Below are 27,919 nucleotides of genomic sequence, written 5' to 3'. Positions count from 1 at the left end.
TGGTGAGAAATTTTTTCATCATAAAATTTTTCTCGATAGTTTCCACGATGTGCAGATAAAACTTATCTAGATATTTTTGCAAGGAAATGCCTTGTTTTTAATAACGTGCTGGTAAGGCTACTGTGAATTATTCTGAGGTGTTTATCATCTTTTGTAGCGTGACGGCAAGGACTAAAAAAAAGGTATATTCCGATCTACTAGGCATAATTCGCTGATTCAAACGGTAAGATACTCCCCGTTTAAAGAAAAATGTTTTCCTGTAGGTTTTCATGTTGCGCCGATCACCTTATGTGATATAGGAAAAACTTTGGTTTTTTACACGCCATCGTGAAATTATTGTAAGATGTTTCTCGTCTTCTTTAGTACTTCAGAACAAAGAGTGAGTAGCACAGTTAACATCGAGTAAAAACTGGATCAAGATCGGAATTCTATTGTAACCATCACTCACTCACTCACTCACTCATTATGACGACATAAGTAGCCTCGCCTCCTGTAGGAGACATAAGCCACAAAAACAAGTAAAAAATGACTCCTACCGACTTTACAACACCCTCTTTTCCCGGAGGATGACGAGGAGCTCTGCAAAGAATCATTAGAAATCTCGTTATCTTTATCGTTTCGTGCTTGTGCATGTCAAAGAACTTCACACAATAACTGCCAAAAAATAATAACAAAAAAAGAAGTAGCAAATTACTTGTTGCAATATTTCATTGCTTTAGAAGTACACAAGAACTGTTGCACTTTTAAGTGATGATTTCTATCCATTATATCTTTCCGTACCAGGTCATCACATGTTCCCGGCATTCCTTTCTGTCCTTTTAGTCCTAGTGATCCTTTCTGTCCAACAGATCCTTTCTCACCCTCGATGAAAAAGCAAACTTATAAAAAAAGGTTGTATAGCACAGACTTGAGGGGGAGAAGTTGTTTCGCTATCCATCATGAAATAACTTTGAGAAGTTACTGTTTTTCAAGTTTATCTTTAAGCTGTGCTCGACGAAAGAATTTTTCATACGAACCTCATGAAACGTTCTTTAGAAGATCCCTCCCCCCCCAACTTAATAATGACCAATCCCTGCAAGGTCCTACCAGGGGTTCCTAGTCCTACTATTATCGCATTTGTCTGTCAGTTTTTAGTTGAACCGAATGATTCATAGAACTAACTTCGGAACTACAACTACCATTCTTTCCCTTTATTCCTGGCTCACCCCCATCCCCCTGAATAAATCAAAATTTAACGTATGACATACCTCATTGTATTCATTGACAGTCAGATAATTCTCCAATAGGGTAAAATAAGAAGCAAGAGAACTCTTACAGTTCGGAATAATGAAATGTTCTCCTTTCCCAAAACCTAATTCTATAACTGCATCTTTTTAGGCTGGGATACCTGCAGTAATCACGATTTAAATATTCCAACCAAATAATTGGTAACAGTTTAAATGTCAATCAGATCAAAGGCAAAGAAAAATTAGCCAGAAAACCACTTAATTTTTTATCAACCTTGATGCCAGCATTTCCATTCACACCATGCATGCCTGGTTCACCTTTCTCTCCCTGGATGAGTAAAAGGAATGGAAGTAATCTCCCGGTAACCATGACAACAGTTTGATTGATGTACTCATAAGTTCACCACTAACAAGAAGAGATACGTCATATACAGTTCAATGCATTTGTATTCTCAAGTCCGTTTCAATGTCATTTTTTTAACGATGGTTACATTATCGTTTTAAAAATACATAACCTTTGCTCCAACTGTCCCATCGCGTCCATCTCGTCCTATGTTGAAAATGTTGGCGATCAGTACAAATTGTGAAACATAGATAGACGAAAACAGCAACAAAAGTACAAAGTCACGGTTCACCTTCGTTTCCCAAAAAAAAGGAATTATTCACAGTAATTTTCAGTCATTCAAACTCGTTGTAATGTTAACTTGACACAAGTAATCATCATATTACTAGGTTTTCGTTTTTCTCTCTCCCCAAATTCCCATAAAGGACCAATCAGCGGGTCAGCCCGAGGATTTTGGTAGCGTCTCGCAAAAATTTTACCTGGTCCTCCCCAAAGGCTCTGTAATATTCTTATATTACTATAGTCCCCCCTTGATATTCTGTTATCGGCGACTGATCCCCCATCAGTACCCCCTTAAAAACATGTGATCTTCCTAAAGTCCTCCACCAGCCCTCTCCCCCCCCCCCCCTCCACGGCAAATCCATAATAAGCCGTCCCTACCACTTGTGTTTATGAAGGAATTCACGTTAAAAAATTTTCCATCTAAATCAAAACTTCACTTTGAATAAATAAATACATCACCGTTTATTCCATCGCGTCCATCTTTTCCTGCATGGAAAGAAATCAATTTTCTTATGTTAGAAAGGTAAGTAAACAGTTTATTTTTATGATGAAAAGTTGTTCGTTTTTAAGTCAATAACTTGATGAATGAACCATAAAGTAACTTTTGCACACTCACCGTTTTGTCCATCTTTTCCGTCTTTTCCTGTCCAGAAATTAACAGAAACCAAACATCAATGAAGAAACTCGAATTTCTTTCTTTCTCACCCATATGAGCAGATGTAAATAAGTAAATGCGTGTTACAAGTATTATTATTATTATTATTATTATTCTAAGGTAATTATAAATGTGCTGAACAAGGTGGGATTTTTGTTTGAAGTTTTACCCACCATCTTTACAGTATCCAACTTGTGAAACGCAGCAGTTTGATTTTGTCGCTGTTCCATGACTCTGTTGAAGGTTTGAAAGTAAAAACGAGCCGCAGTGTACACATGAATTATGAAATCAAGGGGTTGTTTGGGAAATCACAAGCACGAACAAAACACAAACCTTCTCACTTTCACTCGAATTCCGATTCGAATATAATTACTTCAAGCCTAGTTACCAATTTGGTTACCTGATTTGCAGATTTTTTCTGTGATTTTGCGAAGGAACTCAACGAAAAGGCAAGAGCCAACACAAAGAATAAGCGAAACATTTTCACTCTCAGCGCCCTCCGATATGAAATGGTAGACGAATCTGTCAGCATAGAAGGAACACTTTCCAACTCTGTTTATTTTGTCCCACAACAGGAAAATTCAGGATGTTCAAGGGCTTGTGTTATGAATAGTGTTTACAATGCACAATGAGAATTTGTAGTTTATGGATTATGATATGCTAACTGACCGACTACGATGAACTTCTTATCTCTCCTTAAAACATCGTTATCTTGTACAGTGATCTGGTATGGAGAATTTAGGCCCTTATCAGCGAAGATTAGTTGTTTGATCTTTATGTAAATTCTCACTAATTACTGTAGTAAAAAAAAAGGTTTTGATCTGTGAAAGGAAAGGTGTCCATAGCAAGAACTCAGCTCGTTTGACATCATTTTGAGAAATTTTTCAAATATGTGATGGTTGATATGAATACTGTGAGTTGAAAGAAAATTCTCGTTTGCTTTTCCTAAGTAGGAAACACGCAAATTCATTCAATATAAAATACGGTTGAATAAAAATGAAATAAACTTAAGATAGTTAATTGCCGTGGATTTAGGATATAAGTGTGCAACTTTTTGATAAAACTATTCTCGTGGAGCTTAATAGGATTGTAACGACGCCATTCACCGTAAGCGAGTTTGAAAGGAAAAAAATCGGTTGACTGCAACCGTAGATCAGAACAATGTACCGCAATCACAAAAGCGACTGACGAGACTTAGTTCACCCAATTATCATTTTAACTAGCAAAATATTATCAGTGGCATAATTCCAAAGTTTCCTTTGAATAAGATAATTTTTCCTAATAGTGCATCCCTTGAATCTTTCGGTTCTAGAATCAAGCAGTATCTATGGGACAAACCTTTTTTTAAAGGCTTTTCTTTATTTCTTGGCTCCTTAGCCTGGTTTATGAAAAAGATGACGTGTAACTCAATATGAAGTAACCTTGTTGATATTGAATGCTATATGCGTATTATCCTGGTTTAAAATATGTTTATCCTGCGAATAAAAATACTAAAGGGAGGGGATTTACGAGATAGCTTTGCCACGATAAAATGACCCTGCTTACCAGAGTAACCAGGTGTAATGAAAATAGCAATTATTTTGAAAATATAATATTCTCCTTCTTTTTTTACGAAGCAGAAGACATAACTCTAAGAACAACATTAAAGAGTAGGGGGTCACTAAGGAAAAATTATGACTTATCGCTGAAAGGGTTACTTCTTAATAAAGTTGACAAGTGAAAGTAATTACCTTGGTCCGTTGGAAATTTGATCAAGTTGAGCAAACGGCTCACACACATTGTTCTATTAAGTACCCCGCTGTGTTTATCCCGTGTAGCGCTATGCTGACGTGTCCAGATGATCAGAAATAGAAATTGCTTATTCTTGGTTTTCACGTGACGTCACAGCATATGCAAATTAGGCGTCCGCCATATTGGTGTCGCAAAAGCTTATTAGCATATGTCAAAATGCAGTGTTTTGGTGCATGATTCTTTAAAAGTATGTCGCGTGATTTGGACAAAATTTCTGAAAACATCAAAAAGGAAGAAAAAAAGGAAGATATTTGCAATATACCTTTAAGCGACTATGTTAAAAGACTAGAGCCACATGTTAAACAAAGGTATTTAGAAAAAATATCACTCGTGGGGATCGATCCCGCTACATTGATCGACGCAAAGTTAGATCCACAATGTTTACCACCCATAGAAGCTACAGATCTCCTGTGCTATTTGGTTATCGATACGAGTTATTACACAAAGAAACAGTTCAAAGCTTTCAAAAGCTTGGAGGCCTACAATCAGATGGTGTCGGGTTTTATTTCCAGTGTTGAAGGCAAAGTCATAGGTGAAAAATTCGTGGTGATCGGAAAGGTGAGACATTCTCAACGAATGAATGAGCGACCATTTGCAGTTTGGATTATTACTAATAAGGAGGGAACCGTGTTATCAGCCCACTGCCTTGGTTGTAAAGCTGGACTAGCTGAGACTTGCTCACATATTGCAAGTATTTTATTTCATATCGAAGCTTCAACGAGAATTAATGAAACGCTGGCATGTACGCAAGTAAAGTGCACGTGGTTGTTACCGACATATGTGAGTGAGGTTCCTTATGCTAGGGTCAAAGATATCAACTTCAAGTCGGCGAAAAAGTTGAAAGATAACTTAGATACCTGTATTGAGGGACTATCAGAAAACTCTCCACCTTCCTTATCAGCACCTTGCACTACAAAGAAAGCTAAGGTCTCGACAGAACGGGTTACATCTGGAGGAACTGAGCTTAAACATTTGCTTGCCAAAATAAATGAGTGCAAGTTCAAACCTGTTGCCTTAAGCTTGATTGAACCCTATTCTGAACAGTTTATCATGAAAAGTAGAAGTATCCCAACCATTTCTGACCTTTTTGATCCATGTAATTTTGACTTGTCATATCCAGAACTCCTAGAAAAGTGTGAAAATATTGATCTGACTATTTCAGAATCACAGGTAGAATTAATTGAGCAAGACACCAGGGAACAGGCTAAAGGAAATGCATTTTTCAGGCACAGAGCTGGGCGCATTGGTGCATCTCTGAGTTGGGCAGTAGCTCATACTAACCCTGCTATGCCATCACAATCCTTAATTAAGTCCATCTCATATCCTGATCTGTTCAAAGTTACTACTAAAGCAATCAGTCATGGCCGTAAGAATGAGAGTGCTGCAGTGAATGCTTATACCAAGACTATGCTAGAGACTCACAGAGATCTGAAAGTTGAACAATGTGGTATGATAGTGGATAAACAGCACCCCTGGATAAATGCTACTCCAGATTTTTTGGTATCATGTTCATGCTGTGGGAATGGTTGTGGAGAAGTCAAATGCCCTTACAACATTGAAAACTGTGACCTTGAAAGTTATGTGGAAAAGAAGAATTCATGTCTTGAAAATGTCAATGGAAAGGTACAGCTCAAGAGAAATCACCAGTACTTTTTTCAAGTACAGCAACAGTTGTTTATCACAGACTCTCAGTATTGTGACTTTGTTGTGTGCTCTATTGACAATAACAATCAAACAAGGTTTTTCTTGGAGAGAATTTACAAGGACATTTCACACTGGGAATCAGTTCTTCCAAAACTCACCAAAGTGTGGAGATCTTGTATCCTACCTGAAATCTTAGGAAGATGGTACACCAGGAAGCATGAAATTGCTGCACCTGTACCAGCAGGTGATATAAAGCCTGTTTGCTACTGCAGAAAACCCAAACCAGAAGAAAGCACAGTGCCTTGTCAAAACCCCAAGTGCCCATTCATTGAGTTTCACCTCTCATGTTTAGGGATATCTGATCCCTTACCCAAAGTATGGTACTGTCCAAGCTGCCAGTTACTTCCAGAATGTAAGAAAGCCAAGAGAGTTACTAAGATCAAGCCTGATTATCAAAAGAACCCTGATTTCGATGAAGCAATGAAATTACAGTCCATTTGTGTTTGCAAAACTAAACCTGTTGTAGGGGAAAAGCTGCTGAAATGTCATAGTCAATGTCAGAGTGGGAAATTTTTCCATCTGAAATGTCTAAACTACAAGAGGATGCCCAATAACAGCAAGCTATATTGGGTCTGCAAAAATTGCAAAGTGAAGAAAAAACCTGCAGACAGGTCTTCATTAACTATCCCTACCACATGTTCTTCTTATACCACCAGTACTACATGTACTGTCAATAATCCATCAGCTTCAGTTGTGTCTGGAACTGAATATGAAAGTGACAAGGACATAGAAATACCCTGTGTGACTGAAAGCAGAACAGCTTCTGAATCTTTTGAAGATCTACATGAAAATGAGTCAAATAAATACTGTACTGGAGATGAATATGAAAGTGATGAGGACTTAGAAATAATCTGTGTGACTAAAGGTGTAGCTAACAGAATTGCATCTTTTGGAGATCTAGATGAGCATGACTATGACATAATCTCATCTCCTGATGGCTGGTTGGATTGCAAAATAATACAGGCAGCACAAATATGCATCAAGAAAGTAAATCCTCTCATTGAGGGTTTTCAAAGACCAACTCTTGGAAGAGTAAGGAACTTTGACATAATGACCAGTGACTTTGTTCAAATCTTACATACGGGTAATTCACATTGGGTGTGCATTAGTTCTATTGGTTGCACATCAGGATGTGTTAATTTGTACGACAGTCTGTACAATGACATTATTGATGATGAAGTTGAGCAGCAAGTTAAAGATCTGCTACCAGATAACTTTGTTGGCATTGAAGTTGTACCAGTGCAGCAACAAATGAATGGCAGTGACTGTGGCATTTTTGCTGTAGCATTTGCAACATGCCTTGTGTTTGAACTCAACCCTTCAGATTTTATGTTTGACATCCCAAGAATGAGACCACATTTACTTGAATGTTTGAGAGCTGGTGAAATCAAAGTTTTTCCACATTTTTGAATACATTTTACACTAAAAATGTTGTTTTGTTGTTTCATGCTAATCTCAAGAGTAGCAGTCATTAAAAAAAAAAATCCAAGAAGAATAATGAACTCAAGCTATTTTAAGCAGCTGTGCTCAATAAACAGTCCTTACTGCCCCCTGAAAACATAATTTATATTTTAATTCATATAATTTTTGTAAATATATATACACAGCACAAATAAAATGTTGTCATTGTTGTCGATCCTTCTTGTAATGGAAGTATATTTTTTTAAATTATTAATGTTACACAGTGCTCATTCCCAGTCACTTGCTCTCTTTTCATAGGGTTATAATATTTCTTAAATTATACACAGATTCTCCACCCCATCATATCATTTCATTAGCTACAATATATGACTATAATAGTACTGTATGAAGTATGGAGCTAATCAAATGGTACAATGGGTGGACACAGGTTTACAAGAGCTGAACATACTTTAATAATTCTGTCAATAATTGGTACTTCATCCTGTCCATTGTCATTGTTCAAGAAATCAGTGGGAAGAGTGCTTTGAAGAATAGTATACTTGCGACGCAGCAAACCAATCACCCTCTCAACATGTATCCGTACACTTGCTAGAGCTCTTGTTTTTTCCACATCAATAGGATCCAGCTGTTCCCTCCCTTTCGTGTAGGCTGGTATCACAAGTCTTGCCTGTTTGAGAGCAACACTTTCTGTGATTGTGAAACCCCGGTCTGCCATAACCATGTCACCTGGCAAAAGTTTTTCAAGAATGCCACAGTTTTCTGTCAAGAACTTATCAGAGGTACGTCCTCCCCATGCCTCTGACACAAAGGAAATAGCTCCTTGGGGAGAAATACCAATCAGTACTTTGATAGTATTGTGATGCTTGTAGGATGAAAATGTCTGAGCTCGAGCTAACAAGTTTGTAGGCTTATCAATAAAAATCTCAAAACAGTCAATAACAACAGTGACTTTGGTTCCAAAGGCTTGTTGGAAACAAAGAGGCATTGTCTTCCATAGCTGGTGTCTTTCAGGCCAGTAAATAAGTGGGGACAAATGCTGATCCATCACTGGTAACCATGATGAAAATATTCTTGATATTGTTGTCACAGATACTTGAAAACGATAGGCTAAGTCTTGATAAGGCATATTCAGTCTCAGTTTCATCAACACAATAATCATTCCTGGAAAAGGCTAAGTTTTTGGGTTCTTCGTTTGATGTGGGGTGACACAAAGTCAAGGACGGTCATTAAGATATCCATTGAAGGCAGTCCAGAATAAAAGCGAACTTTTTCATCAGAATCAAAAAAATCTCGATCAATTGGCTTATAGGATTCTTTGAAAAGGTATTCAAACTCTTCGGTTTGAGTCATAGCTTCAGATACATCAACTTGGGTTTGAGTTGAACTGTCAACGAGAGTTGAGCAAGTGTGGTCTTGAAATGCGCAATCGTGATCAAAAATATCCTCAGAAGAATCAATTTCCTTGGAAGATCCTTCTTTAGGATCACTGAAATCCACATCACGGACGGGAAGGCCACTGACATCGATTTTCTTTCGTTTCTCAGCTGCCTCGCGTTCTTGACGCTCGAGTGATCTTTTGCGGCGTTCCTTCGCTCGTTTAGCTCTTGCCTCTTTAATGTCGTGGTTTTCCTGTTGATATTTTGTCTTCCCGAGATTCAAAGTAGGAACCCAGTCGACGTTGTACTTATCCCAGGGTTTTGCAGATTGTCCTGACACGAAATGTCGTCCACAGACTCTTTCATTACTGAGGACATCCTTCGAAGTGATGTCGTCGCGGCTAATGGCGGCGATCCATCTTTCTCTTCGTTCTCTGCTTAGCTCTTCTGCTTTTTCTCCTTGGTTAGTGACTACAACTGGAATCCTATAAAACCCTATACCTTTCGTCTTTCCACTATTATGAAAACAATCAACCATAATACAATGAACCATGATGAAGAATATTTCTAAAGCTTTGATAACACGCGAAATGTTTGAATAATACGACACCAATATGGCGGCGTAGCAACCGTTGTCAAGGTATAGGTCACGTGGGTGAAAACCAAGAATTGTTTGTTAACTGTCCGTTTACTCGGTTCACTAAAACAGCCTTTGCTTCACCTCAAGAACCATGCTCTACATTCAACATGTAATGAAAACGCTGAATATATTAGGATTAGAGAATAACGAAAACAACCGCGTTCTGTGGCATATACAGTGTAGTTACATGATTTACTTAAGTTGCACAGAAAATGATATTTAGGTCAACTTCACTTCCATGATAGCCTTTTTTTTTTACTCTGACTCTCGATGAAGCTATATCTTCACTTTCTTATGTTTAGAAATTCTTAGACTGGCAATCGGCATTTCATGTAATCGGTTAAGTTTCACATTAGTGGGCGAACCGAAGAGGAAGGACCTTAAAACACGATGTCGATTTGTTTAATTTTTCGAGAGTTCGATTAAAATTCTAAGAATTTGGTTTCGCAATCGATAGGCGTACTTATTCATGAAAGTGGTATGTAGAAATAAACACCTTGTCCCCGTGTCGCGCTATGCTGACGTGTCTGGATGACCATCATAAAAAATTGCTTATTGTTTACCAATTGTTCATTCACTCGGTTTAATAAAACTGTTCTTCAGGATCATGACAGAATCGATCTTTTCGCTAGGTTCTAACGAAAGTGAGGACATATTGCAAAATTTTCAAATAATTGCCCACTTTGGTCGAATAACCATTCTCTTGTTAACTGCCCGATACTTTTTACCCATCAACCGCTCCAACACTGTGGCAATTTTTAAATAAGTTTTCAAATATCTATAGTCAAGAAACCTATTTTGTTATCATTTTAAGAGATGCACTTCTCTGATCTTAAGTGTGGTAGTCTATTTTGAGAGTAAACTAGTCTGTGATCAGGCTAATGCGTTGTGATCAAACACATGAAATCAACATGCAAATTTGGTTTTTGCAGAAAATACTTTTTTTTTAAATTTTCTTTTATAATTTCGTCACAGAAAATATATTCTATCTGATTTCACTATATCCTCAAGAACAGGCTTTTTTTTGGTGAGTGAGAGCTCAGTGTTTCTTCCTGAAAAATTTGACCGTCGCTTCACATTTATTAGACAAAGGAAGGTTACGCAATCACGGCGACTTTGCTGGCGGAGAACCAATTTGCGTGACAAACTATTCTATTTTGCATTGTGTGTATCTCTGATGGATACTTAAAATAACACAAATAAACATTGCTTGGTTTACTTCATATCCTAGATAGACCAGCGGCGGGTAATCAAGAGACTGAAAACAGCTGAGTTGACAATTATTTAACAATTCTTTCTATAAAAACTAATGTTACCAAAACAACACTCCATCCTCTGAAACAACGTCCTTTCTCACTTTATTTTACTGTAACTCGAAAACAAGCCCGGTGACCCTAATTCTAAGTCACCGTATTGCAATCAGCATATACAAATATGCAAGCTATATAGAAAAGGGAACAACTTGATTCAACAGGTTTCTTTTCTTTGTTTTGTTTTTTTGGTGTTTTTCTTCACTTAAGAACTTAATAAGTTCATTTCTGCGAGTGGAGGGAATGGCCAATCTTAACATAACTGACACACAACGGGCGTCTAATTTGTCAAAAATCTGTCTTCTGTTGTGCCGTTAAACTATATAAAACTGGAGCATCAAAAGTTTGTTGAATATCTTACTTACATTGGAACGAAAACCACTCGCAAAGTATATGTCCAGTCGAGACTTATGGCAATTCTGTTTCTTGTCCGTGATTTCAGCTTGCATTTGATTGTTCTTACGTTTTGGAGGGCGACAACAAGGCATTCTGCGTTAAGGGATATTCTGCCATTCGGCCATTCCTCCAATTCGCCGTTCTGCCAATCTACCGTTCTATCATTCCGTTGAATAGGGTCACCCTGTTAAACTCAAGGTATGGTATTTCGGACCTTGCTTGCTTCGCAAATTTAGCGGTTCATTGGCGTATTAGTCGCTGATTGAAATGGTAAAATGCTCTGTCTTCGAATAAGTAAAATTTTTCTCGATAGTTTCCACGATGTGCAGATAAAACCTATTTAGATATTGGATTTAAGGAAATACCTTGTTTTTAATAACATGCCGGTAAGGCCACTGTGAATTATTTTAAGGTGTTTATCATCTTTTGTAGTGTGACGGCAAGAACTGAAAAAAAATATATATTCCGATCTACTGGGCATAATTCGCTGATTCAAACGGTAAGGTACTCCCCGTTCAAAGAAAAAAGTTTTCCTGTAGGTTTTCATGTTGCGCCAATCACCTTATGAGATATAGGAAAACTTTAGTTTTTTCTACGCGCCATCGTGAAATTATTGTGACATGTTTCTCGTCTTCTATAGTACTCCAGAACAAAGAATGGGTAGTACAGTGAACATCGAGCAAAAACTGGATCAAGATCGGAATTCTACTGTAACCATCACTCACTCACTCACTCACTCACTCACTCACTCACTCACTCACTCATTTTAACAACATAAGTAGCCTCGCCTCCTGTAGGAGACAGCCACAAAACAAGTAAAAAATGACTCCTACCGACTTTACAACATCCTCTTTTCCCGGAGGATGACGAGGAGCTCTGCAAAGAATCATTAGAAATCTCGTCATCATTATCGTTTCGTGCTTGTGCGTGTCAAAGAACTTCACACAATAACTGAATAAAATGACCACCACTCGTCAATTCTTCGGTTTCCAGGTGATGAGATATAACTGTGGGCATCAGCATCATCATGGAAATAAGACTGCATTAATGCTGCCAATCCACTTTCAGTGCCAAGATCTGTAATTAGCTGTCTAGGGCACCCTTTCAATTCCTTTACAGTACTTAAGAAGTAAGTGGCAGTGTTGTCTGGTGAGTTGTTGGACCTGGTAACCTCAAGTATCATTTGGCCCAAGACAGTGATAAGTCCTCCTCTTCAACCGGTGAGCTTTCCTCAACTGGAAACCTTCTGGATCTACCTCTTTTAATATATCTTGAACTATTATCTAGGAACATTCAAACCTTCGATCTTTATGGTGTGCCATCATGTATCCCCCACATGATATAGGTCCACGGATAATCTCAAGGGTATGTTTTCTAACTGCCTCTAAAACCTCACCAGAATCATCCGCCTTAAAAAACTACTTCTCTTAAGTCCATATGTTTTTAATTGCCTTAAAAGTGTTACTTATTTCATGGTCATGACGCTTAGCAAGGAAATGAATGATTTCTTCATAGCTAAAACCGCGTTGAAAATAATATTTGATGACGGTCTCTTCATCAATTTCCACCTCAACTTCATTGCTAGAGTCTTTATCCTCACCTGAATCTTCTAGCCTTAGGTCCTTAAAAATATAGGGATGAACACAGGCCACTTTTTCTACCTCTTAACATGTACAATACAACACAATACAATACAAAGAGAATCAAAGAGAAAAAAATATAATCGACTGACTGTTTGCAAGCGTACAGTATTTTCCACCTTTTGAAAAATCCTTAATTTATCCAGGCACATACACTATGAATGCTTTCTTTTTACACACAGGCTACATGCACAATCTTATTCCAGACATGTGCTAATCAGCTAATTCGTGGCAGTGTCTTCTCACGCCTATCGTTATTTGGAACAAAAAGAAATTCAAAAACGAACAACTTAAATTAAGAAACGTACCTTTACCACAGCTTTTGCAAAAGTTTGCATCTTCGTCAACTTCCGAACCACGCGCGGAGCAAAACATCGTGAGCTCGAAAAATGGCGGTTTTTTGAGCGAGCGGTGTGTTACTGTTACACGACATACCATTTCAGATGCCAATAACAACCGCTGACCAATCGCTGATCAACCGCTGACCAACCGCTGACCAACCACTGACCAACTCGTTTTCTTTATTTTGCCGTGAGTTAATTTTGTTTTGCTGTAAGTGAATTTTGTTTTGCCGTGACAGTTGTGGGCCACCGTCGGACAAGAAATACATTTTTAAGCAAAAAAACTCGATAAATAAACCATAAAAAAACCTAATATGACATGTAACTTGTGTTAGGGACGGAAGCACATGTAGCTCAACAGAAATAGAGGTGAGAATACTTTTAATGATTGATTCATTACATCTACAGCACAAATGTTCAGCAATATTTCTCTCCTTTCCTTTCCTATACCTCGCTTCCTTTTCTTAGTTTGAATCTGAAAATGAATATTTATAGAGTATACAGTTGTATTTACTTTTTCTACTTATCTATCTTGTTTGATAATTAGCCTCTACCAAAGAAATTTATCAGGTTGTCAACACATGTCACCATTGGATTGCTTCAGAAGTTCTTAGCTTGGAGACTACACTTGGGCTCTGAAAACATGGTGAGAAGAATTCTGATTTAAGACATCAGAATTTTATTTGTTGCTAAACTGCTGGTATTTACTACTAGTACAGATAACAATGAAGACAAAACAGACTATAATTTTACTTGTACATGTAGTTGAAATGGTACTGAATATACTAACCTGGCAGGAATAAATGCAACTTTGTAATTTTGTCCTTTCAGGTGGGCATCCTTTATGATAAAACAGAAATGGGAAGGGATCTTACACTGAAGCACATCAGTGATAATCTCTGTCCTCCGAAGGTAATTGCTGGTCTGATTCTCCAATATCATCTATAAAACAAAGCGGGTCAAACAGCCATGCATAGGTACATGTACCTGACGATACCATCCACCTTACTGCAGTAATAAAGAGGGTCTGCTTGGGTACTTATAAGGGATTACCCCTCAATATCCATTCTCCTGTACTTCCTTATAATTGCTGATCTTGTTGCTAGTTCTTAAGTTTCTTATAACATTTTCCTGTTTTAGGAACACTCCGCGCCCTTGATTCTACATCACAGAGCTATGGATGTAAGCTTTACAAGATGACCAACTGTATGGTCAACTCAAAATTGATTGTTGTTTAGTGTTTTAGTAACGTTTTAGTAATACATGTTTTGTAAAGCTTAATAACACTCCTGAGGAGTGACGATGTTCATACTTCATGAAATTTGAAAAAGTTTAAAAAGTCCGATGTGCTATATATAACATCGATAACAGCTTGTGTTTCGCTGTATCGATCACGGTTCAGTGTATTTAGTATTTATTCGTGATGAGTTCAGTCAGGTTCATAGGAAAACAAATGAGGAAGAAACTAAGCAAGATTATTGTAGCTGCATTTATACTGAATTTATGGAAAATCTTATTAAAGAAAATTTGTCTTTTATCTTTCGCTTAAGGTTTAGCGACAGTATAACAGCAATAATGTTACAATAATACTCTAAGATCAGTATTGGACAAACATGCGCCAGTCCGGGCTCGCCACCTGAAGTCTCAGTCACGTCCTCCATGGTTTAATGATGAAATAGTGAAGGCGAGACGTGAAAGACGGCGTGCTGAAAGGAAATGGCGGGCTAGTCGGCTTAATTCGGATCTCGCTGTATTTAAAGCCAAACGAAATTTTGCATTGCATGTCATGAATGAGTCTGGACGGGCCTATTATAAACAATATATTGATGAGAATAGTTCTGACCAGGGAAGGCTTTTTCGGGCCAGTAAACGCCTTTTGAATTTTCATGTAGATAGGGCTCTGCCGCCTCATTCGGATGCTCGGATGCTAGCAAATGAGATGGGCGAGTATTTTGTCCACAAAATCACGGCTATTCGGTCTGCGCTGATGGCGGATGCCAGTGGCGCAACTTCGCTTGCTACATCAGCCTCAACGTGTAGTGAGTTTTCTGAATTTTCTCCACTGTCTGAGGAGAGTGTACGGAGAATTGCTGCCTCATGTGCAAAGTCGTGCGCCTTTGATCCCCTACCATCGTCTATTCTGTCCTTCTGTTTGGATGAACTGCTCCCTGTTATTAGGAAAATTGTCACTTGTCTCTTGAGTCTGGCGTCTTTGCAGAGAACTGGAAGAATGCTTTAGTTCACCCCTTGCTTAAGAAAGCAGGACTCAAACCTATTAACAAAAATTTTCGACCGGTGAGCAACTTGCAGGTTACATCAAAGATCACGGAAAAGTCCGTGGCTATCCAATTACAAGATCATATGACAGCCAACAACTTATTTCCTGTCCTCCAAAGCGCATATCGGCAGAATCACAGCACTGAGACGGCGTTATTAAAAGTTAAAAACGATCTTCTGCTAAATATGGACAAAGGTCACGTCACATTGCTTGTTATGTTAGATCTCAGCGCTGCGTTTGACACCGTAGATCACGGTATTCTTCTGCACAGGCTGCAGTCCAAGCTTGGCCTTCGGGATAAGGCTTTATCATGGTTTAAATCTTATTTGGCGGGAAGAACGCAGCAGGTCTCAGTTAACGGATCGCTCTCTGATAAATTTAATCTGTCTTACGGGGTCCCACAAGGTTCTTGTTTGGGCCCCCTCTTATTTACCATCTACGCGAGTTCGCTGTTCGACATCATGAAATCTCATCTGCCATCCGTTCGCACCTACGCGGACGATACACAGCTATATATATCGTTTAATCCCGTTGATAAGACCAGCGAGGCTGATGCTGTGATTGCGATTGAGAACTGTATTCGTGACGTTCGCGCTTGGATGAGAGATGATAAGTTAATGCTAAATGACGATAAAACTGAGTTCCTGATCATTGGCACGGAACGACAGTTATCAAAGGTGTCCGTTGACAAGATCAAGATCGGCCAAGCTGAGGTATCGCCTGTTTCTTCAGTGCGCAATTTGGGCACCTGGTTCGATTCTCATCTGGACATGTCGACTCATGTGTCTAAGACTTGTGCTAGCGCGTTTTATTATTTGTACAATATCCGGCACATTAGGAAGTATTTGTCTCGTGAGTCCACCGTGAGGCTTGTTCACGCGTTCATCACAAGCAGGCTTGACTACTGTAATGGTTTACTGTACGGTGCTCCTGAGTATCTAATTAAGAAACTTCAAAGAGTCATGAATGCCAGTGCTCGATTGGTTTACTGTGCACCTAAGTATTGTCACGTTACTCCTTTGCTAAGAGAACTCCACTGGCTACCAGTGCGCTTGCGCGTAGATTTTAAGATTCTCCTTGTTACATTTAAGATTCTTCACGGCGTTGCGCCTAGCTATCTTAAGGATCTTGTCTCTGTCTTACCGGTCTCACGTTACCAACTACGCCGTAACAATAATGGTATATTGTTAGAAAGACCTCAGCTAAGAACGAAGAAGACCTTGGGAGATCGCGCGTTATCGATGGCTGCCCCCTTTTTATGGAACAGTCTTCCTCTGCCAATTAGACAGGAAACATCAATCGACTCTTTAAACGCTCTGTTAAAACATATTTATTTAAAAAGGCTTTTAGTTAGATTATTTATTTATATTTTTTATTTTTATTATTTTTTATTTTTTAATATTGTAATGTTAATATTGTAATATTGTCATTTTACCGAGTAATTTTACTGGTTTTAATTTAGTTTTTAATAATATTGTAATGCGCTTTTGAGTATTTTTATAGAAAAAGCGCAATATAAGTATTAAATATTATTATAAATATTATTATTATAATGGCCCGTGTTTCATATGAAAAATATGATAAGGAAACAAGTCATTTCAATGATTCCCATATATCCTCTCGCTTCCCCCGATTCTGCATTAGTGATGTAACCTAATTGGGTTTTGCGTTTAGTGATTGTGGTTTTAATTGAATCATTCCTAAGGTTACAGTATCTTTTCATTGTTGAAGTCGCCCTGTCTACTGTCGAGCCTGATAAATGGCTAACGCTCGAAACGTCAGCTTTAAAAACTCTTTACGGTGGCCAATTCACATTATCAACTCAATTGATTAAACAAATTATCCTATGAGCTACTCGTAGAATAATCTTCTTAAACGAAAAGAACCAAAAGATAGATTAGCTAAGAGCACAGGAAGCGACCGAACAAGCCCCCTGACCCGTCCCTCTCAGCTAGTTACCTCTCGCATTACTGTGGTTTCTCTTCGCACTTAACGAGAGTTTGCCCAGTTTTCTTCCTATGATCCTCAAGCAACAACCCAAGTAGAAGCCTCCGGAATTTCTTATTCCTCTCAATACCTCAGGAGATAACGAGTTCTGTTTTTATCACAAACTGAGTACAGGTGTATCATGTAAGTTGTGCTTGGGTGCTGCCCATGGTCTATCAGAGTACAATCGCACGACTTGCGTCATACAAAACATGATGACCCTGCTTTCTCCGATGAGCCATATATATGGATAATATATAATACACATTTTCCACTATATATACACTTTTCCGTGGCTTTGTTTACTCATGAATCACAGGCGAGGTCGAATTGGGATGATGATGTTCGAGACACTTGCACTGTAATTCGTTCCAGCTGCTCTCGCTCACTGAAGACGGGCAGAGCGCGAAAAATTGAAGAATCGAGGTAGTCTTTACTTGAGAAGACAAAGGCTAGTTTTTGTAACCACATTCTTAACTGGAAAGATTCTCGGTAAATAAAATTGAATCTAGCCACCATTTGACTCTTCCACACCCTATATTCCTTCCTGATATATTATTACCTCTGTTTTTTCTTCTCTCACCAAACTATCTATTGTCTCATTCCAGAAGATCGTTTTAATATCGCTAGAACACTTCGACAAGAGGCAGACAAGTGAACAATTGACAGGTTGAAATACGAAAGCAGTTAATGACACACTTTTTTCACAAAGTGAATACTTACAACATTTGATAGATAATTCTCGCGGTTTTCTCGAACACCAATGCATAATTTATAGTGTTTCCACAATCGTTACACTTAAAGAAAATATCTCTACACTAAGAGAGAAGATAGTTTCTCTCCTTTACACATTTGAACGCAGTTTCAAACTGAGGAACATCTAACTGTCAAATCAGACTCGGACTCCGTTCTGTCCGCCAACGTTATCACTTCATTGAAAGACACGTCTCAAACAAGTCTATGATTTACACGCGCCGCTTATTCCGTTGTCTAAATGACGCTCTTAACTTGTTAAAAAATATATATTTCCAAACAAGTAAACAAGTACTATTCCAAAAGACTTCACGACACGCCTATTTACAGCTTAAAACACTCGCTCATGAACATGCACAAGCATGATCATTTAAATAACAATTACCGATACATCGGTGAAAGCTTGCACTGACTACTATAAGATAGGATACGTAGGCCTATATCGACACTTCATACCTCTCTACCTCGTAATACCTCTAACTTAATTCTCGTGCAAAATAAGACGCGGTAACAACATCATTGACACACTCGGCTGCACCTCGTGTGCCATTTCTTTTGTTCTGTTGGGTAGTTTAATGTTATCAACTGAGTTGAAAACGTAAATTGGCCACTGTAAAGAGTTTAAAGGTTGATGTTTCGAGCATTAGCCCTTCGTCTGAGCGACTGGCGAAGGGCTAACGCTCGAAACGTCAGCCTTTAAACTCTTTACGGTGGCCGATTTACGTTTCCAACTCAGTTGATAACACTGAATTACCCCATTATACTCTCCAACCGACGCAGTACCACAATTTCTTAAGAAACTAACCCCCTTTATTTCTTTGTCTTTTGTTCTTACCACACTTTGACGTCATTTTTGATCTATTACTGCAGAGACGCAAGCAAATAGATCTATTTGTTAAAGACAGCGAATAGCAAAACCAATCAGATTGCAACACCTATGTTATATCGCTAGTAGATTGCTACTGACAGTTATTATTCCCAGGTTCAGATTGAGACCTATGCTATATGGAACAACTCTGAATAAAACTATTAAGTTCTCACGCGAACTAAAAATAATTTCGCATGACCTTCATCATCGCCCGACATGCTTGTTCAAATGAGGAATTAGAACAAAATCCTGGTTACGTTAACTAATCCACTGTGTAGCAAGCCTGTTTATACTTCAGTTTAACCCTTCGATGCCCTTCCACAGGTGTATGGGAAACTGTATCGGAGAAACGTTTCCAGTTTTCCACCTCCGGCAGTCAACCGTGTGCTTACTGTGTATAACGGTAGCATAATTCAAACACTTGTTTCATTGTGAGGCTTTTCAGGCGTAGGAGGCTTCAGGTGCGGAGTAGGTACAAACACCGCAGTTTTTGTTATATCTATCCACTCTTTCTTTGCGGGCTTAGGCCGCTCTTCTCGCCACAAAGACTTGGATGACCGCGGAGTTCGCTCTTTTTGCGTTTCGCCTGGACCTCAGAAAGAAAGAATTCCGAGATTTTGAAACGGATTTATTAACATTAAATCAAATTGGATATCAACATGAATTCAAGAAAAATCTGGAACGGAATTGGTCAAAAATCACACCCGCCTTTAGTTGTTTGTTCGAAATTTACAAAGGGGTTTTATCGACCAAGGGAAAACGTTAGTAATTATAGATCAAGAAAGTGTTGCTGTTGAATTCAATTCAAACTTAAAGCAGCAGCTGTAAAGTCAATTGTTCTTAGCACTCTCGACAACATATGAACGCTTCTTTAAGGTGCATCTAGACGTAGATCCTATGTTTCCACATGCAAAAACTAGAGCGGCGGAAGGTAGTAGAGGGTTTTTAGACTGGTTAATTATAAATTTTCATTTCTACTGGAGGCAGTTTCTGCAGCCAAGCAAGTGACGACTTAACATCTATATTTCACCTCTGGTTTCAAATTAAAACGATTAACTCGACTGAGGGTCATGGACATTCTCTTTTGGTGTTTCGAACTCGCTGACCACCGTGCTTTCGTGTCCACCCAGTTGGGCTAAAGAGTTCTACGGACTATCTGCATCGAAGAGCCTTAAAATACAGGTTTTCCCGTCGGAATGATTGATTACTCGATTTACTTCAAGCTGAAGTTCAACATCCTTTGCAGCTGTGGATAGAGGGTTGCAGATAATCGGTGTGGATAATAGCTTAAACCGTTTTAAATAGTTCAAGCTATTATTTGCGTAACAAAGATTTTAATTTACCTTGATTTTTCAAACAAATAGTAAACAAACTGCTCAAGGCCAGTTTTACGAATGAACGACAGCCGAATTCACCGGAACATGAAGATTGCTCGGGATGACAGAGCCGTAAAACTCGGTTGCAGTGACTGATGTGGCCTTCACCACTCAACGCACTCGAAGGGCATTCGATGTAATTTCTGAGGCTTGCTTCACTAGCGATCTCCGAGCTAGCCACGTTGGACCTCCGCATGTTCGCAGTCGCTCTGACACCGTCATGATTAGTATGAATTATAACAGTTATGCCACTTTGGCTGTACTTTTTATCAATCCTGTTTTGTTCTGTTTTGTTCTTGAACTCGAACTTTATATACTATACGAGTGTTAGCTGTGTTTGAATTTTATTACCATTCGTAAGCTTGCAATCTAAATGAGCGTGAAAACCTTCAAAACTCGGACTGTCCATTTCGTTTTCTCTTGGAGGGTTTTCGTCTCTGCTCATGTTATATAACGTCAATTACGGCGCCTGTCATGTTTATAAACCTTTGTTTGGTTGTTCTGTTGCTACTTGCCGACTCGCTTGTTTCGAAATTTCACTTTCAATTAACAAAAAAAGCTAGAGAAAAGTCCCCGGAAAAGTAGGACATAGTCCATTTGGCAGATGGCGTGACAGCTTTAGCTCAGCTCTATGATCTATACTCTCATAGAGCACGCTCTTTCGACCACAGCGCGCGTTATATCCGAACTTTATTGTAAAAGAGAATGGGATACTTGTTCGCACAAATTTCCAGTCTTAAAACTGATAAAGCGGACGTTTTGTGGCTATTTCAAGGCTGTGATGTTATGGTAACCTAGTGATCACGATGGAAATGTCATCCCTAATCTCTTCTTCTCTGTAAAGAATTCATTAGGGGGTGGGGGTGGGAGGAGATGTGATTTCCTGTGACAAAACACATACACACAACAGATAAGCTGTGGGTATTTAAGTTCATTTAAGTATATTGAACGTATCTGATATTACTGTTGTTGGGATCAACTTTATCAATAAAAGTGAAAGTTATTTACTCAATCAAAATTAGAAAGAAACCAGACTTTAGTATCATGTTTAATGCACAGCTTATTGTTAATTTCACTCTTAAAGGGGCTGATAAACACTCATTTATCAAAGATATCAATTTTGACTATCCCTAAATCAGAACCTTTTTCTTCGAAAATGCTATCACTACACCAATGCATAAACAGCTAAGACTCTTAGTCATTACGCTTTTCGTCTTTTGTCTTTATTTTTACACCCACTTGTACAAAGCGCTGTTTATGTTGTACTTCTGATTGTGGTAGTTTGCCACTGCCAGATAAGTGTTACCTTTGTACTCAAATGATGTCATATCCCGAGCTCCATGAGTGGAAATCTCTTGATACTCGACGAACTTTGCTCCAAAGGCCTGGTACACAGCTGACTGGCTGCTGACGTAGTGATTGGCCAAACCCAAGTAGGTATGACCGCTGATTTCGAATGGACACCATGCAAAGGCTCCACGAGTAGGAGTGGACTGGAAAAGAACGAACCTAGTACCATCCCATTTATAATAAACGAGTCAATGATGTAGGAACTTCCAGAGTAGTAGCAGGCAAAAGCGAGGAATGTGTGACCATTGATATTAACAGACTTCACGTCAAATGCCCCGTAAGTTTGAAGAGACTGTAGTTTGACGAAGTGTCCTCCTGACCATTTGAAGACAGTGGACTGAACAGAATACTTCTGTTGAGATGTGAAAAGGTTGGCGAAAGCGATGTAAGTGACATTGTTTATTTCAAATGCCGTACATCCATGGCACCTTCAGTTGCTATCTCCTGGAACTTGTTGAACTTGACGCCATTCCATTTGTAGATGACTGATTTTATTGAGTGGGTACTTCCATCATGATAGTTTGCCACTGTGAGATATTTTTCGCTATTTAATGTGAAGAACTTGAAGTGTGCAGCTCCTTTTGTTGGTAATTTCTGAAATACCACAAACCGCTGTCCATTCCACTGGAAGACTACAGAGTCAAGTTGGTACGTACCATCATAATGATGAGCCACAGCAAGGAAATGTTTATCAGCGATAGAAAAGTACTCAACACCATATGCACCTCTAGTTTGCAGGGTCTGGTACAATGTGAACTTTTCAGTCGGTTCATCCATCTTGTAAACCACGGAGCTTGTCTTGTATTTGTGAATATCTCCATAATAGTTCCCAAAGGTGAGGAACAGACTTCCATTAATGGTGAAATGTTGAACAGCTGTAGCTCCCCTGGTTGGCAAGTCTTGAACTTTCTCGAAGAAGTGGAAACCAGTGGAACCTTCTTTGATAAAAACAAAAACAGAGTTGACAGAGTTTACCTCTCATACTTTGTTTCTGGTTATTAGCCTATTAAAGGTGGGTCAAAAGAGTTTCGTTATTTTTAATCACCGTACTTTAAACGTACCGAAGCTTTAACAGTTTGCTCTTTTCGAAATTTCCATACGACATGCGAAACTGTTATTTAACAATTCTTTCTATAAAATATAAGGTTACCAAAGCAACACTCCATCCTCTCAAACAACGTCCTTTTTTTCACTTTATTTTCCTGTAACTCGAAAACAAACCCTACTTCTCAATCACTGCATTACAATCAGCATATAAAAATATGTAAGTTATGTGGACAATGGAACAACTTGACTCAACTGGTTTCTTTTTATTTGTTTTGTTCTTTTGTTTTTTGCTTCACTTAGGAACTTAATCAGTTCATTTCTGCAAATGGAGGGAATGGTCAATCTTAACATAACTGACACACAACGGGCTTCTAATTTGTCAAAAAATCTATCCTCTATTGTACTCCATAAAACTGGAGCATCAAACAAGATTTTCCCTCAGAAGTTTGATGAAAATCTTACATTGGAACGAAAACCACTTACAAAGTGTATGTCCACTCGAGACTTATGGCAATTTTATTTCTTGTCCGCGATTTCAGCTTTCATTTGATTGTTCTTACGTTTTGGAAGGCGTTTTTGGCACTTTTTGTTAATTATAACAAGAATTCCCTGAAAGCTTAAATTTAAGCAGAGGCAATATAAAAAAAAATTGATTAAACAAAACTAGTGTCCTACGAATAAAAAAAATAGCTCGTGTCTCATGTATACGGGTCGATGTTGCCGTCTTTGATTTTGCTGCTATTGTTGTAGTGCTATTTTATAAAAGAAACTAAATCTAAGTCCTCTCAATGGTGAGAAATTTTTTCATCATAAAATTTTTCTCGATAGTTTCCACGATGTGCAGATAAAACTTATCTAGATATTTTTGCAAGGAAATGCCTTGTTTTTAATAACGTGCTGGTAAGGCTACTGTGAATTATTTTGAGGTGTTTATCATCTTTTGTAGCGTGACGGCAAGGACTGAAAAAAAGGTATATTCCGATCTACCGGGCATAATTCCCGCTGATTCAAACGATAAGATCTCCCCGTTTTAAAGAAAAAGTTTTCCTGTAGGTTTTCATGTTGCGCCGATCACCTTATGTGATATAGGAAAAACTGTGGTTTTTTTACGCGCCATCGTGAAATTATTGTAAGATGTTTCTCGTCTTCTTTAGTACTTCAGAACAAAGAGTGAGTAGCACAGTTAACATCGAGTAAAAACTGGATCAAGATCGGAATTCTATTGTAACCATCACTCACTCACTCACTCACTCACTCACTCATTTTGACGACATAAGTAGCCTCGCCTCCTGTAGGAGACCTAAGCCAAAAAAACAAGTAAAAATGACTCCTACCGACTTTACAACACCCTCTTTTCCCGGAGGATGACGAGGAGGTCTGCAAAGAATCATTAGAATTTCGTTTATCATTATCGTTTCGTGCTTGTGCATGTCAAAGAACTTCACACAAAAACTTCCAAATAATAATAATAATAAAAAAAAGTAGCAAATTACTTGTTGTAATATTTCATTGCTTTAGAAGTACACAAGGACTGTTGCACTTTTAAGTGATGATTTCTATCCATTATATCTTTCCGTACCAGGTCATCATATGTTCCCGGCATTCCTTTCTGTCCTTTTAGTCCTAGTGATCCTTTCTGTCCAACAGATCCTTTTCTCGCCCCTCGATGAAAAAGCAAACTTATAAAAAAAGGTTGTATAGCACGAACTTTTTCGCTATCCATCATGAAATAACTTTGAGAAGTTACTGGTTTTCAAGTTTATCTTTAAGCTGTGTTCGACGAAAGAATTTTTCATACAAACCTCATGAAACTTTCTTTAGAAGATCCCCCCCCCCCAACTTAATAATGACCAATCCCTACAAAGTCCTACCAGGGGTTCCTAGTCAGTTTTTAGTTGAACCGAATGATTCATAGAACTAACTTCGGAACTACAATGCCCATTCTTTCCCTTTATTCCTGGCTCACCCCCATCCCCCTGAAGAAATCAAAATTTAACGTATGAGCGCAACATACCTCATTGTATTCATTGACAGTCAGATAATTCTCCAATAGGGTAAAATAAGAAGCAAGAGAACTCTTACAGTTCGGAATAATGAAATGTTCTCCTTTCCAAAACCTAATTCTATAACTGCATCTTTCAGGCTGGGATACCTGCAGTAATCACGATTTAAATATTCCAACCAAATAATTGGTAACAGTTAAAGTGTCATTCAGATCAAAACCAAAGAAAAATTAGCCAGAAACCCTTTAATTTTTTACCAACCTTGATGCCCGCATTTCCATTCACACCATGCATGCCTGGTTCACCTTTCTCTCCCTGGATGCGTTAAAAGGAATGGAAGTAATCTACCGGTAACCATGACAACAGTTTGATTGATGTACTCATAAGTTCACCGCTAACAAGAAGAGATTACGTCAATACAGTTCAATGCATTTGTATTCTCAAGTCCGTTTCAATGTCATTTTTTTAACGACGGTTTACATTATCGTTTTAAAAATACATAACCTGTTGCTCTACACTGACAATCGCGTCCATCTCGTCACTATGTGTGAAAATGTTGGCGATCAGCGTACAAAATTGTGAAACAACAGATAAACGAAAACAGCAACAAAAGGACAAAGTCACGGTACAACCTTCGTTTCCAAAAAAAAATGTATTGATTCATAGTAATTTTCAGTCCATCCAAACTAGTTGTAATGTTTACTTGACACAAGTAATCATCATATTACTAGGTTTTCGTTTCTCTCCTCTCCCCAAATTCCCATAAAGGACCATCAGCAGGTCAGCCCGAGGATTTTGGTAGCGTCTCTCCTCGCAAAAATTTACCTGGGTCCTCCCCAAAGGCTCTGTAAATATTCTTTATGATTCCCAACCCCTACCCCCCTTGGACGCAGCTAATTGACAGTCATTTGACGATATTCCCCCTTGATATTCTGTTGAGAACGACTGATCCACCATCAGTACCCCCTAAAAAACATGGGATCTTCCTTACGTCCTCCAACAACCTCCCCCCCCTCCACAGGCAAATCCATAATAAACAGTCACTACCACTTGTGTTTATGAAGGAATTAACGTTTAAAAAATTTTCCATCTAAATCAAAAAATTCACTTTGAATAAAATAACTACCGTTTACCGTTTATTCCATCGCGTCCATCTTTTCCTACATAGAAAGAAAGCAATTTTTATTTGTGTTAGAAAGGTAAGTAAACAGTTTATTTTTATGATGAAAAGGGTTCGTTGTTTAAGTCAATAACTTGAGGAATGAACCATAAAGTAACTTGGCACACTCACCGTTTTGTCCCTCTTTTCGGTCTTGTCCTGTCCAGAAATTAACAGAAACCAAACATTAATGAAGAAACAACTGCGAATTTCGTTCTTTCTAGCCCATTATTGAGCAGAGAGGAAATAAAATAATGCTTGGGTACACGTATTATTATTATTATTTAAAGGTAAGTATAAATGTTGTACTGAACACGGCGGGATTCTTGTGTTTGAAGTTTTACCCACCATCTTTAAAGTATACAACTTGTGAAACGCCAGCAGTTTGATGGTCGCTGTGCCATGACTGGTTGAAGGTTTGAAAGTAAAAACGAGCAGTGTATACACATAAGTTATGAAATCAAGGGGTTGTGTTGGGAAACTTACAAGCACGAACCAAAACACAAACCTTCTCACTTTCACTCGAATTCCGATGCGAATATAAGTACTTCAAGCCTAGTTATCAATTTGGTTACCTGATTTGCAGACTTGTTCTGTGATTTTGCGAAGGAACTCAACAAAAAGGCACGAGCCCAAAAACACAAAGAATAAGCGAAACATTTTCACTCTCAGAGCCTTCCGATATGAAATGGTAGACGAATCTGTCAGCATAAAAGGAACAACTTTCAAACTCTGTTTATTTTGTCACCACAACAGGACAATTCAGGGTGTTTAAGTAAGGGCTTGTGTTATGAATAGTGTTTACAATGCACACTTGAGAATTGTCGTGTATGGATTATTGAGATGCTAACTGGACCAGACTACGACGAACTTCTTATATCTCCGTAAAACAACGTTATCCTGTCCAGTGATCTTGTATGGAGAATTTAGGGCCCTGATCAGTGAAGATTAGTTGGTGGGTCTTTATGTAACTTCTCACTAATTACGGTAGTAAAAAAAAAGGTTTGTGATCTGTGAAAGGAAGGTTGTCCATAGCAAGAACTCAGCTCGCTTGACATCATGTTGAGGAATTTTTTCAAATATGTGATGGTTGATATGCAATACTGTGAGTTGAAAGAATTCTCGTTTGCTTTTACTAAGTGGAAAACACGCAAATTCAGTCAATATAAAATACGGTGAAATAAAAATGAAATAAACTTAAGATAGTAAATTGTCGTGGATGTAGGAGTAAGTGTGCACCTTTTTGTTAAAACCATTCTCGGGGAGCTTAAGGGGATTGTAACGACGCCCTTTTACCGTAAGCACGTTTGAAAGGAAAAAAAATCGGTTGACTGCAACCGTAGATTCAGAAACAATGTACCGCAATGATTCAAAAGTTAATGACGAGACTTCGTGCACCCAATTATCATTGTAACTAGCAAAATATTATCAGTGGCATCATTCCAAAGTTTCCTTTTGAATAAGATAATTTTCCTAATAGTGCATCCCTTGAATCTTTCGGTTCTAGAATCAAGCAGTATCTATGGGACAACTTTTTTTAAAGGCTTTTCTTTATTTCTTCGGCTCCTTAGCATGGTTTATTAAAAAGATGACAGTGTAACTCAATATGAAGTAACCTTGTTGATATTGAAAGGCTATATGCGTATTATCCTGGGTTTAAAAATATGTTTATCGGCGAATATAAAAATATTAAAGGGAGGGATGTACGGGATAGCCTTTGGCTACGATAAAATGGACCGGATTACCAGAGTAAACAGGTGTAATGAAAATAGCAATTATTTTGAAACTATAATATTCTCCTTTTTACGAAGCAGAAGGACAGAACTCTAAGAACAACCTAAAAGAGTAGGGGGGGGGTCACTAAGGAAAAATTTATGACTTATCGCTGAAAGGGTTACTTCTTAATAAAGTTGACAAGTGAAAGTAATTGACCTTGGTCCGTTGGAAATTTGATACAAGTTGAGCTAACGGCT

The 27,919-nt window shown here is 38.3% G+C and overlaps 2 protein-coding genes, 1 long non-coding RNA gene and 2 pseudogenes across 4 annotated transcripts in view; 1 reads left to right on the top strand and 4 right to left on the bottom strand.

Annotated features, from left to right (window-relative positions):
* LOC136280947 (thrombospondin-type laminin G domain and EAR repeat-containing protein-like) overlaps positions 1-26,643 on the bottom strand; it is a 28,812-nt gene extending 2,169 nt beyond the window's left edge. The window contains exons 1-8 of one of the 2 annotated variants that reach the window (XM_066166910.1): positions 2,907-3,169; positions 2,680-2,740; positions 2,468-2,494; positions 2,311-2,337; positions 1,742-1,776; positions 1,501-1,554; positions 781-861; positions 537-579 (exon numbers count right to left, since the gene is read on the bottom strand). In XM_066166910.1, the coding sequence (XP_066023007.1) occupies positions 537-579; positions 781-861; positions 1,501-1,554; positions 1,742-1,776; positions 2,311-2,337; positions 2,468-2,494; positions 2,680-2,740; positions 2,907-3,038 (460 nt within the window). In that variant the 5' untranslated portion in view covers positions 3,039-3,169. Of the gene's footprint in view, positions 1-536; positions 580-780; positions 862-1,500; positions 1,777-2,310; positions 2,338-2,467; positions 2,495-2,679; positions 2,741-2,906; positions 3,170-26,521 lie in introns of those variants that run through there. The other variant, XM_066166917.1, reaches the window with a different exon arrangement.
* Positions 7,523-9,392, bottom strand: LOC136282235 (uncharacterized; annotated as a pseudogene).
* Positions 12,086-13,160, bottom strand: LOC136281545 (uncharacterized; annotated as a pseudogene).
* LOC136278100 (uncharacterized) lies at positions 13,342-14,626 on the top strand. Its single transcript, XR_010716193.1, has 4 exons — positions 13,342-13,495; positions 13,674-13,772; positions 13,958-14,038; positions 14,267-14,626. It is a non-coding gene; the product is annotated as an uncharacterized lncRNA (long non-coding RNA).
* Positions 21,717-24,432, bottom strand: LOC136280953 (thrombospondin-type laminin G domain and EAR repeat-containing protein-like). Its single transcript, XM_066166930.1, has 3 exons — positions 24,364-24,432; positions 24,119-24,161; positions 21,717-22,675 (listed from the first exon to the last, which is right to left on the bottom strand). The coding sequence occupies exons 1-3, from the start codon at positions 24,385-24,387 to the stop codon at positions 22,137-22,139; spliced, it is 606 nt and encodes a 201-aa protein (XP_066023027.1). The 5' UTR covers positions 24,388-24,432; the 3' UTR covers positions 21,717-22,136.
* Positions 26,644-27,919: the final 1,276 nt, after the last annotated feature.

This window comes from Pocillopora verrucosa, chromosome 1 (genome assembly GCF_036669915.1).
Source record: "Pocillopora verrucosa isolate sample1 chromosome 1, ASM3666991v2, whole genome shotgun sequence".
Taxonomy (NCBI): Eukaryota; Metazoa; Cnidaria; class Anthozoa; order Scleractinia; family Pocilloporidae; genus Pocillopora; species Pocillopora verrucosa.
Note: the sequence above shows the minus strand (reverse complement) of the source record. Positions and strands in the feature narration are given on the sequence as shown.

Excerpts from the sequence above, each read along its gene's own strand:
- LOC136280953 (XM_066166930.1), bottom strand. The coding sequence starts at position 24,387 with ATGCCGGGAACATATGATGACCTG. Across the intron at positions 24,162-24,363 it reads CGGGAACATATGATGACCTG|ACCTCCTCGTCATCCTCCGG; the intron begins GTACGGAAAGAT and ends GATTCTTTGCAG. Across the intron at positions 22,676-24,118 it reads AAGAGGGTGTTGTAAAGTCG|AAGGTTCCACTGGTTTCCAC; the intron begins GTAGGAGTCATT and ends TTTTTATCAAAG.